General features: G+C 42.6%; 1 protein-coding gene across 1 annotated transcript; it reads left to right on the top strand.

Annotated features, from left to right (window-relative positions):
- The first annotated feature begins 211 nt into the window (after positions 1-211).
- LOC148545579 (uncharacterized) lies at positions 212-8,868 on the top strand. Its single transcript, XM_088499069.1, has 12 exons — positions 212-320; positions 3,209-3,462; positions 3,541-3,964; positions 4,088-4,197; positions 4,252-4,690; positions 4,792-4,847; positions 5,143-5,212; positions 5,306-5,446; positions 5,952-5,956; positions 6,441-6,985; positions 8,598-8,640; positions 8,722-8,868. Exons 1-12 carry the CDS (start codon positions 212-214, stop codon positions 8,866-8,868), a joined length of 2,343 nt encoding a protein of 780 aa, XP_088355195.1.
- The last annotated feature ends 7,607 nt before the right edge of the window (positions 8,869-16,475 follow it).

Below are 16,475 nucleotides of genomic sequence, written 5' to 3'. Positions count from 1 at the left end.
TATGTGGAATCTGCGCTTGCTACTCGAACTACACTGATGAATGTCCACAACTCCAAGAGGACAACACCTTGGCGGCCACCAATGCTTATTACAACCGTCTGAATCAAGGGTACTATCAGCAAGGCGGTAACTACAATTAATTACAATCAAGGTTGGCAAGACAACCCCAACCAAGGATGGAGAGATAACCACAACCAAGGAGGCACAGACAATGGTGGAAATCAAAGGTGGAATAATAACTACCAATAAAATCGGTATCAACAGAACCCTCCGTACCAACAACAAAGCCAAGGCCAAAGATACCAACCACCTCACCAAAGGCAAGTCCAAGCACCTCAATTCAACCAACCACAAGTTGATGCACGGAGAACTTGTCTCTCAACAAATCTCCCTTCGGCAAGTGTACCGAATTGTCGTCAAGTAAAACTCACAATAGAGTGAGGTCGAATCCCACAGAGATTAACGGATTAAGCAATCAATGGTTAATTGATTATCCTAGTTAGACGAATCATAATGGAGTGATAAGTAACAAGGAAATGTAAATTGACAGAAAAGTAAAGAAAGTAATAAAGTGCAGAAAAGTAAAATGACAAGAAAAGTAAATGTAAGAACTAAAAATAAAATGAACATTGGGATCAAGAGATATTGCAATCCTCCGGATCATGCTCATTCTCATCTCTTCCTCAATCAATGCACTCATTGATCTCCTTGGCAATCTTAAGTGATTGAATTACAATTTCTTGTAATTCAATCTCTCAAATCTTGATCAATAGCCAATTCCTTGGTCAATTGCTCATTAGAAGAGATGAAGTATGGTCACTGATTATACCACATGCATTTCCCAAATCAAGTGTTGGAAGGATTATAGTCACATATCCATCCACACCCAATTTGGTCCAGCATGAGAAAGCATTTCTAGCATGATCTCTTCATTCCACTTTCAAGGTTCAGAAGAGATCCAAGTATGAATAGTTTCTTTTCCAAGATAACTATCCAATTGGATGAAGATTGAAAGCTCTCTAGTAAAATCAAGAGGAAAGAAAGAAGAAGAAGAATAAGAACTACAATTGATCCATTGAATCACAATAGAGCTCTCTAACCCAATGTAAAGAGTTAGTTGATCATTGCTCTACAAAAATAGAAAAGAAAGAAAGTGCAGCAAAGTAAAGATGAAGATTAAAACTGGAAATAAAACTTCAAAATTCATAAATGAAATGTACAAAGAAAGAAAAGGAAAAGTGTGTGAGGGAAGGGAGTCCGAAGACCCCTCTTCAATCCCCCTTTCCAGAATCCCCCCCCCCCCCCCGCAATTCAAGATTGTCCAGCTTACTTGAATGTAAAAACTAAGGCCTTTATATAGGCTCTCCTAAATTACAAAATGAAATTAAAAGAAAATTACAATTAAATGAAAATTCCTATTCTAGATGCTTCTTGTGGTCTTGATTGGTTGACAATTGTGGGCTTGCTTGCTTGAGCTTTGAAGTGGACTTGAGAGAGAAGTGAGTTAAGTTGAGGTCCAGGTGCTAAAGTTAGTGCTAAAGTTAGCCACACTAACGTTACAAGTGTGGCATTAGTCCTAAAGTTATTGTGGCTAACGTTGCGCTTGCTGCCCAGTTGGTATTTTTGGGACTTAAAAGATGCCTCTTGTTTGTACTCCAATTTCATGCCCACTATAGAGTATTATATATCGTTAGAAAGCTCTGAATGTCAGATTTCTAACGCAACTGGAATCACCTCAATTGGACCTCTGTAGCTCAAGTTATGCCCCCTTTGAAGTGAACATGGTTGCTGGCATAGTTGCTAGCGTAAATGGAAAACTTGAGTGCCAATAACGCTAGCGATCAGGGCTTCATTATTGCCAGTTTCTGAAGCTCAAACTTAGTGTCCACCCCATACTATTATATATTGTTGGAAATCCCTGGGTGTCTACTTTCCAATGCCTTTGGAAGCGCATCATTTGGAGCTCTACAACTCGAGTTATACTTCTTGGAAGGTGAAGAGGTCAGTTGGCCTTAATACAGGTTGATACCATGTTCATCAATGCACTTTCGGGGCAGGTTTTCTCCCTCAAATTTAGTGTCAACCATATAGTGCCATATATGCTTGGAAATATCTGGAATCCTACTTTCCAATGCCACTGGAATTACTTCATTTGGAGCTTTGTGGCTCAAGTTATGCGTGTTTGAAGAAGGCATGGTCAGGCTGTCAGGTGCCACGTTAACTACCACGTTAACTAGGTTAACGTGGGAGTTAACGTGGCTTATTGGGGCTTGTGTGGGTTCCTTCCAATGTTAGTGACAATGTTTGGTGTCACTAATGTTGTCGACCACCTTGTTTCTTCACGTTAGCTTCCATGTTAACTAGGTTAACGTGGGAGTTAACGTGGCTTATTGTGACTTGGCCAACGTTAGTGATAAAGTTGAATGTCACTAACGTTGGCTTCCCCTTTACTTCTTAACGTTAGAGGCCACGTTAACTAAGTTAACGTGGCAACTAACGTGGCCACTTATGTGCTTGGTCCAACGTTAGTGATAATGTTAAGTGTCACTAACGTTGGCTCCATTTCCTTTCTTCAAAGTTAATGCCACTAACTTTTCTCACTAACGTTGTGGCTTTCCTTCCTTCCACGTTAGTGCCCACGTTAGTGTAACTAACGTAGCCACTAACGTGGCTCTTCTCTTCTTCTTTTGGCCTGAAATCAATCAAACAAAGTGCATCAAAGTCTTGCTCTTAATCATGGGATCATGCATCATCCAATTTATCATATAATTCATGCAAAATTCTCATGAAATCATGTAAAGTGCACAATGTATGATTGAATCAAGATGTAAGTGAATATCTACCCAAGACTAGCTTATTTCCTAAGAAAATGCATGAAACTACCTTAAAAACAGTAAAGAAAAGGTCAGTGAAACTGGCCAAAATGCCCTGGCATCAGAAGTCCCACAAATTACCTACCCTTCTTCTTCCTCCAACCAAGATGAAACACTCTATTATATTCTTCAAGGATAAAAAGAGCTTCAAACTTCACTTACCTCTAGCCTCACTGGTCTTACCTCCACTCTTCAAGCTCTTATATCCTGGATGAAACCACCGTCTACCTCCAATACTCAACCTTCAAGCTCTAGTGCACTCCCCTCTCAACCTTTACCCAACTCCAAGGGTGGAATCAATGCCATCACTTTGAGATCCGGCACTACATTACAAGAGAGGAGTCCCGAGGAGCCAAGCTCAAGAGAAGACGTTCAAGATGAAGAAGTTATTGAGATAGAAGATGTTGAAGACGAGGATGAGGTACAAGAGGCAGTTGAAGAAGAAGTGGCTCAACCAAGGGATGGAGTATCTAAGGAAGAAAATGTGTTGAGAGAGGCCATTCCCATTCCTTTTCCATACCTTGCTAGGAGGACTAAAAAGCAAGTGGAGCTAGATCCTAAGATGGTGGATATCTTCAAAAAGGTTGAGGTAACTATTCCACTTTTTGATGCTATTCGCCAGGTTCCTAAGTATGCTAAGTTTCTAACGGATTTATGCATGAATAAGGAGAAGATTCATGATTTAGAAACTATTCCTTTGGGTAGCTTGATTTCTGCTCTGATGGGTGCTATACCGGAGAAATATGGTGATCCCGGTCCATGTATAGTTACATACACTATAGGTGGTGTACAGTTTATGGATTGCATGTGTGACTTAGGTGCATGTGCCAGTATTATGCCATTATCTGTTTATGATGCTTTGATGCTTCCACTGTTGAGAAGGTCGGCAGCCCAATTTGTTTTGGCAGATAAGAGCATAATCTCAGTGGTTGGCATTGCGGAAGACGTCTTGGTGAGCATTAAGGGGTTGACCTTTCCTATTGATTTTTACATTCTTGAGATGCCCCCTAATGACTCAGGAAGACCATCATCTATCTTTCTTGGAAGGCCGTTCTTGAAGAATTCTCGGTTTAAATTGGATGCCTTCTCGGGTACCTATTCCTTTGAGATTGATGGAAGAGCAGTAAGCTTCAACCTTGATGAAGCTATGAAGTACTCACCGGAAGACCACTCCATCTTCCAGTGTGATATTATTGATGAGACTGTGGCTGAAGTTCACCGAGAGAAAGTTGATGAGAAGACCATGGTTCAAGATGCAAGTGTGGGGAAGTCCCCTGAGTATACTGAAGATACTATGCCACCTCCAGTAATCCCAGATGATCAAGTGCCAAGCCATAAGCTGAACATGGAGTTGAAGCCCCTTCCACCTCACTTCAAGTATGCTTATCTTGAAGACAATCAGAAGCCCCCGGTGATTATTGCAAAGGAGCTTACTTCCCAACAAGAGGAGCGTCTGCTTAATGTACTGAGAAGGAACAAGAAAGCTATTGGGTGGAGTTTGGCGGACATAGTAGGTATAAGCCCTCAAGTCTGTGAGTACTGCATTTTTCTAGAGGATGGAGCCAAGCCTATCCATCAACCTCAAAGGCGGTTGAACCCCACAATTCTGGAAGTTGTGAAGAAGGAAGTGACACGACTGCTAGAAGCTGACATTATCTATCCAATCTCAGATAGTGAGTGGGTTAGTCCAGTACAAGTCATTCCAAAGAAGTCCGGAGTCATAATAATGAAGAATGAGAATGGGGAACTCATGACTACAAGGGTGCAGAATTCCTGGAGAGTGTGCATTGACTACAGGCGCTTGAACTTGGCCACTCGCAAGGATCACTATCCACTACCTTTCATCGATCAAATGCTTGATCGCCTGTCAGGTAAATCACACTATTACTTTCTAGACGGTTATACTGGTTATTTTCAGATCCATATTGCTCCAAAAGATCAGGAGGAAACAACTTTTACATGCCCCTTTGGAACGTATGCATATAAGAAAACACCTTTTGGTTTATGTAATGCACCGGCTACGTTTCAAAGGTGCATGATGAGTATCTTCTCGGATCTTTTTGATCATTGTATGGAAGTATTTATGGATGACTTTAGTGTCTATGGTGATTCCTTTGACCTTTGTTTGGATAATCTTGCTAGAGTATTAGAATGATGTGCTAGTTCAAATCTTGTACTTAATTTTGAAAAATGTCATTTTATGGTAAAGCAAGGTATTGTTCTAGGCCATGTTGTTTCTAATACTGGTATATCTGTTGATCCTGCAAAGGTTGATGTTATTTCTGATTTACCTTACCCCTCCTCTATGAGGAAAGTCTGTTCTTTTCTTGGTCATGCAGGTCTTTACCGGCGTTTTATCAAGGATTTCAGTAAGGTTGCACTACCCCTGTCCCATCTGCTGCAGAAAGACGTAGAGTTTGACTTGAGTTAAGACTGCATAGAAGTATTTGACAAGCTGAAGATTACCTTGACCCAAGCTCCTATTGTGAGAGGGCCTGACAGGAGTAGGCCGTTCGAGATCATGTGCGACACATCTAACTATGCGGTAGGAGAGGCACTGGCTCAGCGTGAAGGTAAGGATCCGTATATTGTTGCTTATGCTTCTAAAACTTTAGATGGTACCCAGTCTAATTATACTACCACTAAAAAGGAACTTTTAGCTATTGTTTTTACTTTGGATAAATTTCGGGCTTATTTACTTGGAACCAAAGTGGTAGTATATTCAGACTATGCGGCTTTGAAATACTTGCTAGCTAAGAAAGATTCTAAACCAAGGTTAATCCGTTGGATATTGTTATTGCAAGAGTTTGATCTAGAGATCAAAGATAGGAGTGGTTCCCAAAATTTGGTGGCGGACCACTTGAGTCGCCTAGAACATATTAAAAGTGACTCCACTCCTATCAATGATGTATTTTCACTTGATAGCTTGGAAGCAATATCTGAGGTGGTTCCTTGGTATGCACCCATAGCTAATTATTTGGTTAGTCGTACCTTTCCTCCAAATTTTTCTAAGTATCAAAAGGACAAGCTCAAGAGCGAGTCCAAGTATTACATATGGGATGACCCATATTTGTGTAGATGTGGTACTGACCAAATAATTAGAACATGTGTCCCACAATCCAAAATCCAGTCTATTTTAGAGGCATGCCACTCTTCTGAGAGTGGTGGACACTTTGGTCCTCAGAGAACTGCAAGAAAAATTTTGGACTACGGATTTTGGTGGCCCACACTTTTTAAGGATGCTAATATTTTCTGTGACTCTTGCCACCAATGCCAGAGGTTTGGAAACATATCCAAGAGGGATGAGATGCCCCAACAACTCATGTTGTTTTGTAAAATTTTTTATGTTTGGGGTATTGACTTCATGGGTCCATTTCCAAACTCGAATGGTTTCTTATACATTCTGTTAGCTGTTGATTATGTTTCTAAATGGGTGGAAGCAATTCCTACCCATACTGATGATGCTAACGTGGTTGTTTTTTTTTTTTTTGTTAGGAATAATATTATTTGTCGCTTTGGATCACCACAAGCAATCGTGAGTGATCAAGGCTCTCATTTTTGTAACAGAAGAATGACAGGTTTGCTGAAGAAACATGGCATCATTCACAAGGTGGCGACGGCTTACCATCCCAAACAAATGGCCAAGCCGAGGTGTCTAATAGAGAGATCAAGCGCATACTCGAGAAGATTGTTAAACCTCATAGAAGGGACTGGAGCTCTAGGCTTGGAGATGCGCTTTGGGCTTATCGGACAGCTTACAAGACACCCATCGGCATGAGTCCATTATGCCTAGTCTACGGAAAGGCTTGTCACCTTCCGGTGGAGGTGAAACACAAAGCTTACTGGGCTGTGAAGGAATACAATTCAAGATTGGGAGGAGCCAGAATTGAAAGGATATTGCAACTGGAGGAATTGGAGTGCCTTCGACTAGAAGCATATGAAAACACAAGGCTCTACAAAGAAAAGGTGAAGGCGGTACATGACAAGCACATTAAGAGAAGAGAGTTTAGAGCTGGAGATCAAGTCTTTCTCTACAACTCAAGGTTGCGGTTAATGTCGGGCAAACTGAGGTCAAAGTGGGATGGACCCTACGTGGTAGAGAAGGTAGAACCGTATGGAGTTGTCCACCTAAGTCACCCCTCAAGCCCTACCTTCTTCAAAGTCAATGCCCACTGTTTGAAGCTGTATCATGGTGCGAAAGTGAAGAACAACAAGGAGCTGGAGATCTTCCTCTTAAACGATCCAGCAAAGGAAGAGGGCTAAGCCTATGGATCGTCCAACTTAATGATGTTAAAGAAAAGTGCTAGGTGGGAGGTAACCCACCATGGTATGATCTTCCTTTTTGTAGTTCTATTTTATTTAATTGCTTATGTTTGTTTCATTAGTGTCTTTGTTAATTTTCAAATCAGCATGTTTCCCTTTTGTTCTGAGTAATTTAAAAAAAAAACCTACCACGCGTGCGCATGCCTGACGCGCACGCGTGAGATCGCGGACAGGCATCATGCAAAAATGATGCTTGAATGACGCGTCCGCACGGCTAAACAGAAAGTTGTGCTGGGGCCGTGCAGACAGGGGGCAAAGGGCACGGGCACAAGTCACGCGCACGCGTGACCCACCCGTACGCATCAACGTCCATTTTCCAATTGTGCTGAATTCGTGCTGGGACCATGCCACAGTACGACCTAGACAGAAAGTTGTGTCAGGCTCATGCTGGCGGGGTGCTGGGAGCGCGATGCTGCCCACGCGTACACGTGGCCGATGCGTATGCGTCGCCCCGTCCCCAGAAATGGTGCTTGTCTGCGGCTGACATTGTGCCCCTGCATGGCTCGAACAAAGAGTTATGCCGAGCCCATGCGGGTACTGTGCGAAACGCGCAACTCATCCCCACGCGTACGTGTAACCGATGCATGCGCGTCACCTTCATTTTTCACGATCCACGCGTACGGGTGGACGACGCTTACGCGTCACTATGCGTTTTTAAAACTCCAACACGCAGACCTAGTCTGCGCCGTTTCTCCCCCCCTCCCCGCCCTTTTTTCTTTTGCTTCTTTTCTTTTCTTCCCTCCTTCCTTCTTTGTTCCTTCTTCTTCCTTTCTCACTATTCTTCCCTTCTTTTCCGGCGGACCTCCATCGGCAGCCATCGTTCTCTCTCTCTCTCTCTCTCTCTCTCTCTCTCTCTCTCTCTCTCTCTCTCTCTCTCTCTCTCTCTCTCTCTCTTACTATTCTTCTTTCTTACCCCTATTCTTTCTTTCTTACTCCCATTTACCACTATTTTTTTTTTGCTTTCAAGGTTTCATTCTTCCCTCATTATATTCTCTATTTTTCTTTAATTTTGTTACATCTCATCACTTTATTTTCTTTTTGCTACACTTTATTTTCTTATTTCTTGCTTAGTTTTAGTTCTTTTGTTTTCAATTTATTGTATGTTTGAAATTGGTGTTGGATCATTATTCCTTTTATAAATTCATTGGATTGATTGGTGCTACTTGCTTTATTGGATATAATTTTTTTTCTCTCATGGTGTTATATGTTGGTTTTGTCAACTTGCTTGTTGAAGAATACAATGTACACTACGTGTTTGTGAAAGAGTTTCAATGATTTCTTACTTTAATTTTGCTTTTATTTCTGCATTCTTTACTACTTTTTCACTACACTTATCTTATTAATGCATTCTTCATTATCCTGACTGGTTTCTTTACAATTCTCCTTTTCCCTCATTTTCAGTATGACAACTGCGAAAGGAAAGGAGAAATCTTCTAAGAAAACGGTTTCAAAAAGGCAAGCACCAAAGTCACCCACAAACCGGCAGCCTTCTAAGAAATCAAAAGTGGATATCTGCATTGATTAGTCAGACAAGAAGCTTCCTGCTAAGGATACAGCGCGATTTGCCAACCGCTATTGTGAAAGGATGCATGCTAATATTATGGAGCGAAATCTCCACCGTGAACGCCTCCTCTTTGTACCGGACCATTTAAGACAATATGTGGAGGATTGAATGAAGAGGAGATGTTGGGGCTTCTTGAACCGAGATTTAATTGAAGTTAACTTGTCTCGGGTTGATGGATTTTATGCTAATTACCAATCCCCGACCCTTGACTCAATCTATATGCGTCAGAAGCAAGTCCCTATTTCAGAAGACGCCCTTCACCGAGTGCTGGGCATCCCACCAAATCTAGAAGGGTTGGATGCCTTCCACAAAGCAGAAATTGCCCGCAAAGGTTATACTTTTGATTGGGACCCCGTCTTAAAGGCCATTGCTAAGCCCAAAAGCACTTGGATTTATGAGCAAAGCAAGGTTAACCCAAAGGGGCTTTCAGCTAATGATTTAATAGATGAGGCTCGTCTATGGCAACAAATTATGTCTCACTACGTCTGGCCGAGTACTCATGAGTCCTCTATCACCGGGGACATGTCCGTGCTTGTATGGTGCATTCTGACTGAGAGGCCACTTAGCATCCCTTGATTCCTCCGCCGGGCCATGGGCCACGTTCACACGATTGGTAACATTCCCTTCCCAGCCTTGGTCACGGAACTAGCATCTGCGGCTAGCATTCCACACGAAGCGGATGACGTCAAGTGTAAAATTCCCTTAGCCGATGAACTGGTTCCCCATGGGAAGTGGTTTATGCCACAAGTGCCACCCAAGAGCCTGAATGACAACCCGTCTGTGGATGCCCCATTATCTTCCGTCCCACCATCATCAACACCCTATGCACCACCACCGTCCAACCACCAGCTGCTACTTGAGATCTTGGAGAGGATAGACCGGCACGGCCGGCTAATAAACCCATATTTTATGATATATTTTGTGCTCAAATTAAGTGATTTATTCAATCCTTCACTCACTTATTCAAGAAAATTGCATGATTTTACTTTCCCTTCCTTATTATGTGATGCATGTAAAAATAATTATTTTAATTATCCTTTATTTCTATTCGATGCCGTGATTCGTGTGTTGAGTAGTTTCAGAACTTCTAAGGCAGGAATGACTTAAAGGATGGAAAGGAAACATACAAAAATGGAAGGAAAGCACAAAACGGAGTTTTTGGAGAAACTGGCAGTGAGGTGATCGCATGGATGACACGGCCGCATGCCAGCGCGAAATGGCAGTGAAGCGACCGCATATGACGCGAAACGCATATGATGAGGACGCATGACTGAAGCGACCGCGTGATAAGGAAAACTCCAGATGACGCGACCGCGAGACCCACGCGGACGCGTGACAGAGGCCACGCACCAGAAATTACAGAAAATTATCCTAGCGATTTCTGAAGCCCTTTTTGATCCAATTCCAAGTCCAGAAGGCACAAATCAGAGGTTATGAAGTGGGGGAATGCATACATTCAAAGAGAGTCTCCAATTAGTTACTTTTCATTATTTAGATGTAGTTTTGAGGGAGAGGTTCTCTCCTCTCTTTTTTAGGATTTAGAATTAGGATTTCTTTTGCTTTCAGGATTATCTCTTTTTATCAGGTTCAATATTCCTTTTTAATTACTTATTTTCTCAATTTAATTTATGAATTCTTCTATGTTACAGATTATTCTTTGAATTAATGTTATTTGAGGTATTTCAGTTTATGCTTGCTTTCTTTTATTTATGTTACTGTTGCTTCCAATCTGAAGACATTTTTTATTCAAGTAGATTTACTTTTCCCCTTTTGGTCTTGGTTAAGAAATCAGTAACTCAGGAGTTATCAAACTCAACATGATTGATAATTGTTATCTTTGCTAATTGATTTGAACTTCAATAATCCCAATCTTTCCTTAAGGATTAACTAGGATTTGAAGATCAAACTAATTAGTCACTTCACCTCTCTTTGCTTTAAGTAAAGGCTAACTAAGTGGAATTAAGATTCAATCTTCATCATCATTGATAAGGATAACTAGGATAGGACTTCCAATTTCTCATACCTTGCCAAAAGTTTATTTTACAGTTATTTATTTATTTTACTTGCCATTTAAATTACTTATTCCTCATTTTCAAAACCCCAATTTACAATCTTCATAACCAATAATAAGAACATACTTTCCTGCAGTTCCTTGAGAAGACGACCCGAGGTTTAAATACTTCGGTTATCAATTTATAAGGGGTTTGTTACTTGTGACAACCAAAACGTTTGTACGAAGGGATTTCTATTGGTTTAGAAACTATATATACAACGCGACTATTTTTATAAAATTCTTTACTAGCAAAAATCTTAACGTCAAAATGGCGCCGTTGCCGGGGAGCTGCAATCGTGTGCCTTATTACTGGTTATTGTAAATATTTTTCTTTTACTTGTTTATTTGTCTTTATCTTCTCCTTTTATTTCCATTAGCTACTATGAATTCTCACCCCTCTCGCTTTGAGTTTGGTTCTAATTTTGTTGAAAGGAGTGAAAGTTATAACAGGAACATGCATCAAGGTCAGAGCAATCAAAGATGGATGGAGCCAAGAGGATCTGATCAACCCTTTAGGCAACAACACCATCCAAGATATCATGGACAAAGACCATTCTACAATGCATACCAAGCCAATAGACATGGTGGACAACCTTGTAGTTACCAACAAGCCCCACTCTGTGCTTATAGGCCATCCTCTCAACGTAACCTCGAACCACCACACTCACAAGCTCCTTTTTACCATTCACCACCATATGATCCTCATTTACCCCAATTCCAATCCAATTACTCCCAAACACCACCACTTCCCCATGTACCACGTCCAAATCCATCACCCCGAGAATCAGAGGTTCGCCTCAAGGAAACAGTAGATCAACTTCAAACAACCCTTCACCAACTGGAGCAAGCAGTAAGTCAATTATCTTCTAGACGTTCGAACATTCAAGGACCTCCTACAGCCCCATGTGGACAATCTAATGAAGAGCATAGTATGAAGGATATACTAGAAATTCCAGTAGACAGAACAGGGCATGACTTCGTACTGGAACAAGTAGAGGAAGCTGTCATTGTAAAAGAAGAAGAGTTGGTTGAAGACTTAGGAGAAGCTGAACTTCCATGGGAATCCAGAATTGTGGAAAATTCTGTCAAGGACGTTACAATTGATGCTAAGGAGAATAGTGCACAACTCCCAAAGCAAGTCTTTTATGAAAAACTAGACAGAATAATCCAAGAAGCAAGTTTCCTTGATGATGATAATCTCAAGTCAAGTTCTCCTAGTAATGAACTTGCATCCGCAAGTGAATTCTCTGAGATCGAAGAATCTTCCCCAAGTGAATACGAAGATGATGTGGAGGTAGATTTCTCTCAACCTCCCATTTATGACTTAAGTGACGAGGAAGACATAGAAGGCTTTGATCAGGACATGGATGCATTTGAAGAAGTCTGCAATGAAGTGAAGAAATTCACAGAAGAGCACAAGGGAGTAGAACTTACAGAACCACTGGAAACACCTATCCCAAGGCCATTGCCACCCAATACAAGCTTCAAGTGGGTACAATCCTTAACCTTTAGCTTTATTTTTCCACTTGAATATGGGTTGCTTGAAACAGATGGCCAGCTTAGAGCTCTCTGCGGCTTTAAGAGTAAGAGAGAAATAACTCGTACTCAGAGCTAGTGCACAAGGTTCAATAAGGTTCCACGCTTCAACTCGAAGTGCACGGATTGGCATCATGATCAATCGAATGGATCTCGGAAAACGTTTGGTCAACATGGTGAGAATCTACTTTCTAAACCGCACGGATGGAAAAATATAGATCAAGACGGAGGCGGATTTAAAAGCAAGGTTTGGGATCCTGGAATCTATTCTGACATTCGCCACCCCGGGAACCTGAGAATCTGTTTGAAGCTGCTCAGAAGCTTTACATGCCTAGTTTGGGACCCCAGAAGCCATTGGCATTCCAAACATTGGTGGAGATTTCTGGATGAATTTAAACATAAGCCGCCATAACAGGAAGCTCATCCAATGTCCAACTTAAGGAGTTTAACTAAAAGTGCTAGATGGGAGACAACCCACCATGGTATGGTCGTTTCTTTTTTAGTTTTATTTCGTGTTATTTATTTTTATTTCCTTTTCAATTGAACCTGAATATTATTCACTCGCATTGCATACTATATAATTGCATACCTGCATAAAAAAAAAGAAGAAAGGGCACGCGACACGACCGCATCACTCATGCGATCGTGTCAGTTGCGCAAAACACTTCCCACGCGTCCGCGTCACTCACGCGGCCGCGAGATCTGGAAATCGGCGTAAGGATCCAACACCCAGAAAGTTGGGCTGGAATCGTGCGGTTGTTGCGCGTTTCGCACAAAACGACCCACGCGATCGCGTCACTTGGACAACACCCATCCCACGCGAAAGCGTGAGCAACGCAATCGCGTCGCGTGGATTGCATAACACCCCAAAGGAGACAGAGAGTTGCGTTGAAACGACGCTGGAATTGTGCGTTTAACACAATTTCCAGCGACGCGGTCGCATGCCTCACACGACCGCGTCATTCATCCTTTTACCTATTTCATGCGATTGCATCACTCACGCGATCGCGTCAACCCCCATTCCACCCCAGCCACACGACCGTGTTCCCCACGCGATCACGTGGATTCAAATTCGATAACACCCAGCCACGCGAAACCCTACCCATTCGCGCCCCACCTAACCCCCTTCTCCTTCCTCTCTTCTCTGCAACCAACCACCACCAACTTCCAGCCACCACCACCGACCACCGCCCTACCGTCGACCACCCAGACCCCACCGCAACGCCACCCCCTTCTTCCTTCCCTTTCTTTCTTCTTCTTCTTTCATCTTCTTCCCTCCACCACTGCTGCCCCCTCCGCGACCACCACCCCCACCGCGCCGCCATCACCGCCGCGCCTCCACCCACCACCCACGCCCCCCCCCCCCCCTTCCCTTCTTTCCCCCCTAACCCTACCCACATTACCCTACCCGAAACCCCCTGCCTACGAACAACCACCACCGCCGCGCCAACCACCCTCAACAGCCACGTCAGCCGCACCCACCACCATCCCCCAGCCATCTCTCTGCCCCACTTTCATTCATACGCCTACCAAGTTCCGCCGAACGCAACCATTCTTTCAATTCATAGTTAATACCATAATTTTTTGTTTATGTTCATAATTAGGCTAGTTAGATATGCATGTTGTAGTGGATTCTAGGTGGTTAGGTAGCCTAGGATGTGGTTAGTGGATTTAGGCCTGATTAATTGCGCTGTTCATGCTACTTGCTTTATAATTTTCGCAATTATGTTGTTGTTGAGATGTTAGTATTGTTCATATGCTATTTTTACTGTTCATACTGCTATTACGAATGTTCTTTCTTGTTCATACCTAATTGCAGTTTGTTTTATTTTATATGGACTATTCTGTTGCTGTTTATTTTTCGGGAACATCCAATTTTAGTCGGAATGCTGCCCAATTTTCTGTAAACTGTTTTGTTTCCATTCATGTCTTGGTTTTGGCACTTTGAACTCTGCTTTACTCTGCTTTTACCAAACCAATTCATGAATACCAGGGCTAGCTATCTTATTCTTTTTGATTTCCTGGTTCATAATCTGCATTTTGATGTTTAGATTCCAAATTTTGCTATTTCTATATCTATCTGAATCATCATCAACCTGATCTCCTTGTTTGGATATGAGTTAACTGTAGCTTCTAATTGTGAATGTTTGTTACTTAGAAAAATGATCATCATGCCACTTACTCTGACTTTTTTTTTACTAACTCACTGATTTCAACTTCCTTACCTCTTTTTCATTCCTAACCTACTTACCTTTCAAAACATCTCTTCTGTTTTTTTTTCTTTCACTATTCTCTTTAACCTTCTAACCAAGGCATGATGATAATTTTTCCTAATTAACATGAATTCTATGGATCTTACATTTTGGATTGTGAATTTTTCTTCTCAGTTTTCTAATTCCTATATAATCCTTAATGCATATTTACTTAACTCATTTTCATCATTCTACTGCTCCTTTGCCATTATGTGCTTCTTTTGTTATTTGCCTACTTGTTTTCCTGTTTTTATTAGATCCTTGATTTCTGTTTTTCAGGATGTCTGACACCCAAAGAAAAGAAAAAGGAAAGGCAACAACTGGCAAACGAAAAAGAGGAGAATCCTCTATGTCCATCCTGGACATCATGCATGATGACTCCTGGCGGGAGAAACACTTTACCCCACAGGAGAAGGCTGACCAGCTACTTCCTGCTACTGATCCCATCAAGTTTGCAAACAAATACTGCGAGTTAAAGTATCCGGTGTTTGCAACCTCCAGGAACCTGTACCCGGAGCGGACTGTGAAAATTCCAGAAGAACTCCAGTAATACACCTCTGATCATATCAAACAAAGAGGCTGGTTCTTCCTGGAGAGAAACCTGACTGAGGTTAATGCTTCTTGGGTAAGAGAGTTTTACTGCAATTACTTCAAAACTTCCCTAGATGCAGTGAACCTAAGAGGGAAGCAGATACTGGTCATTGAAGAGGCCATTGAGGATATTCTGAAGCTTCTGCCTAAATCTGATCAGCTAGATGGTTATCAAAAGGCTGAGGAGGACATGCGCTTCATGAAATTTGACTGGGATGCCATCAAGGCAAGGATAGCCCTTGACCCGACTGTTCCATGGGTCATGGGTCAGAACACCACCATGCCTAAGGGAATCAAGCGGATTTACTTAAATAATGAGGCTCGGCTATGGCATCAGATCCTGAGCAACTTTGTTATGCCGAGTACCCATGAGACGGAGCTACCGCCGCTATGATCACCCTCATATGGTGTGTGATTGAGGGTAAAGACTTGTACCTGCCACGCTTCATCCGGTACTACATGGCCAGGGTCCACGTCCGAGGCACTCTCCCCTTTCCATATCTGATTACACAACTAAGCCGTCGAGCTGACGTGCCTTGCGAGGATGCTGATGAGAAGTCACCTGCTGCAGAATATAAGAAGATTATCCCTCACAGTAGGAACTTTCTAGCTTTGGGCTACAGACCTTCATTCATCACAGCTCCTGGTGAGACAGCCACACCGTGTGCTGGCCCCTCTTCCTCTACAGCTACCCCTGCTACCACCACTGCACCTCCACCTGCCTCAGAGCCAGTTTATCACCTAGTACACCGCCTGTTTCAGCAGCTAGACCAGATGGAGTGCCGCAACCGGCGCCGATATGAGAGATCTGAGCGTCGCAGCAAGCGACGCTATGAGCACCTGAAGCTGATGATCCGTTCTGGCAGCGACATCCCCTCCGAGCCTGACACCCCATCAGAGCCATCTGAGGAGGAAGCGGATGATCACGAGGTGGAGACCCATCCACAGAGAGAGGCTGCGCATGCAGGCACGGAGCAGGCTGCATCACAGCAGGAGGCCCCGCCTCAGATTTAGACTACAGACCCAGAGATTCCTATTCAGTCAGCACCTCCTCTGCAGCAGGCAGATCCTCAGACCACCACCACAGAAACTCCGGCTACCCATCCTTTCAGTGATGACACCCCTTCACACCCTGCTTGAGTGAGCATCAGGGACGATGCTTCATTTTAAGTGTGGGGAGGTCGCCATCTCTGGCGTATTTTTTTTTGTGAACCACTACAGACTCTTTTACTTTATTTTGCTACTTTTCTGTATTTTTCTTTTTATTTTTTATTTTCTCAGTA

This window comes from Arachis ipaensis, chromosome B9 (genome assembly GCF_059453495.1).
Source record: "Arachis ipaensis isolate K30076 ecotype BB chromosome B9, ASM5945349v1, whole genome shotgun sequence".
NCBI lineage: Eukaryota > Viridiplantae > Streptophyta > Magnoliopsida > Fabales > Fabaceae > Arachis > Arachis ipaensis.
This window is presented reverse-complemented; position numbering and strand designations above follow the sequence as displayed.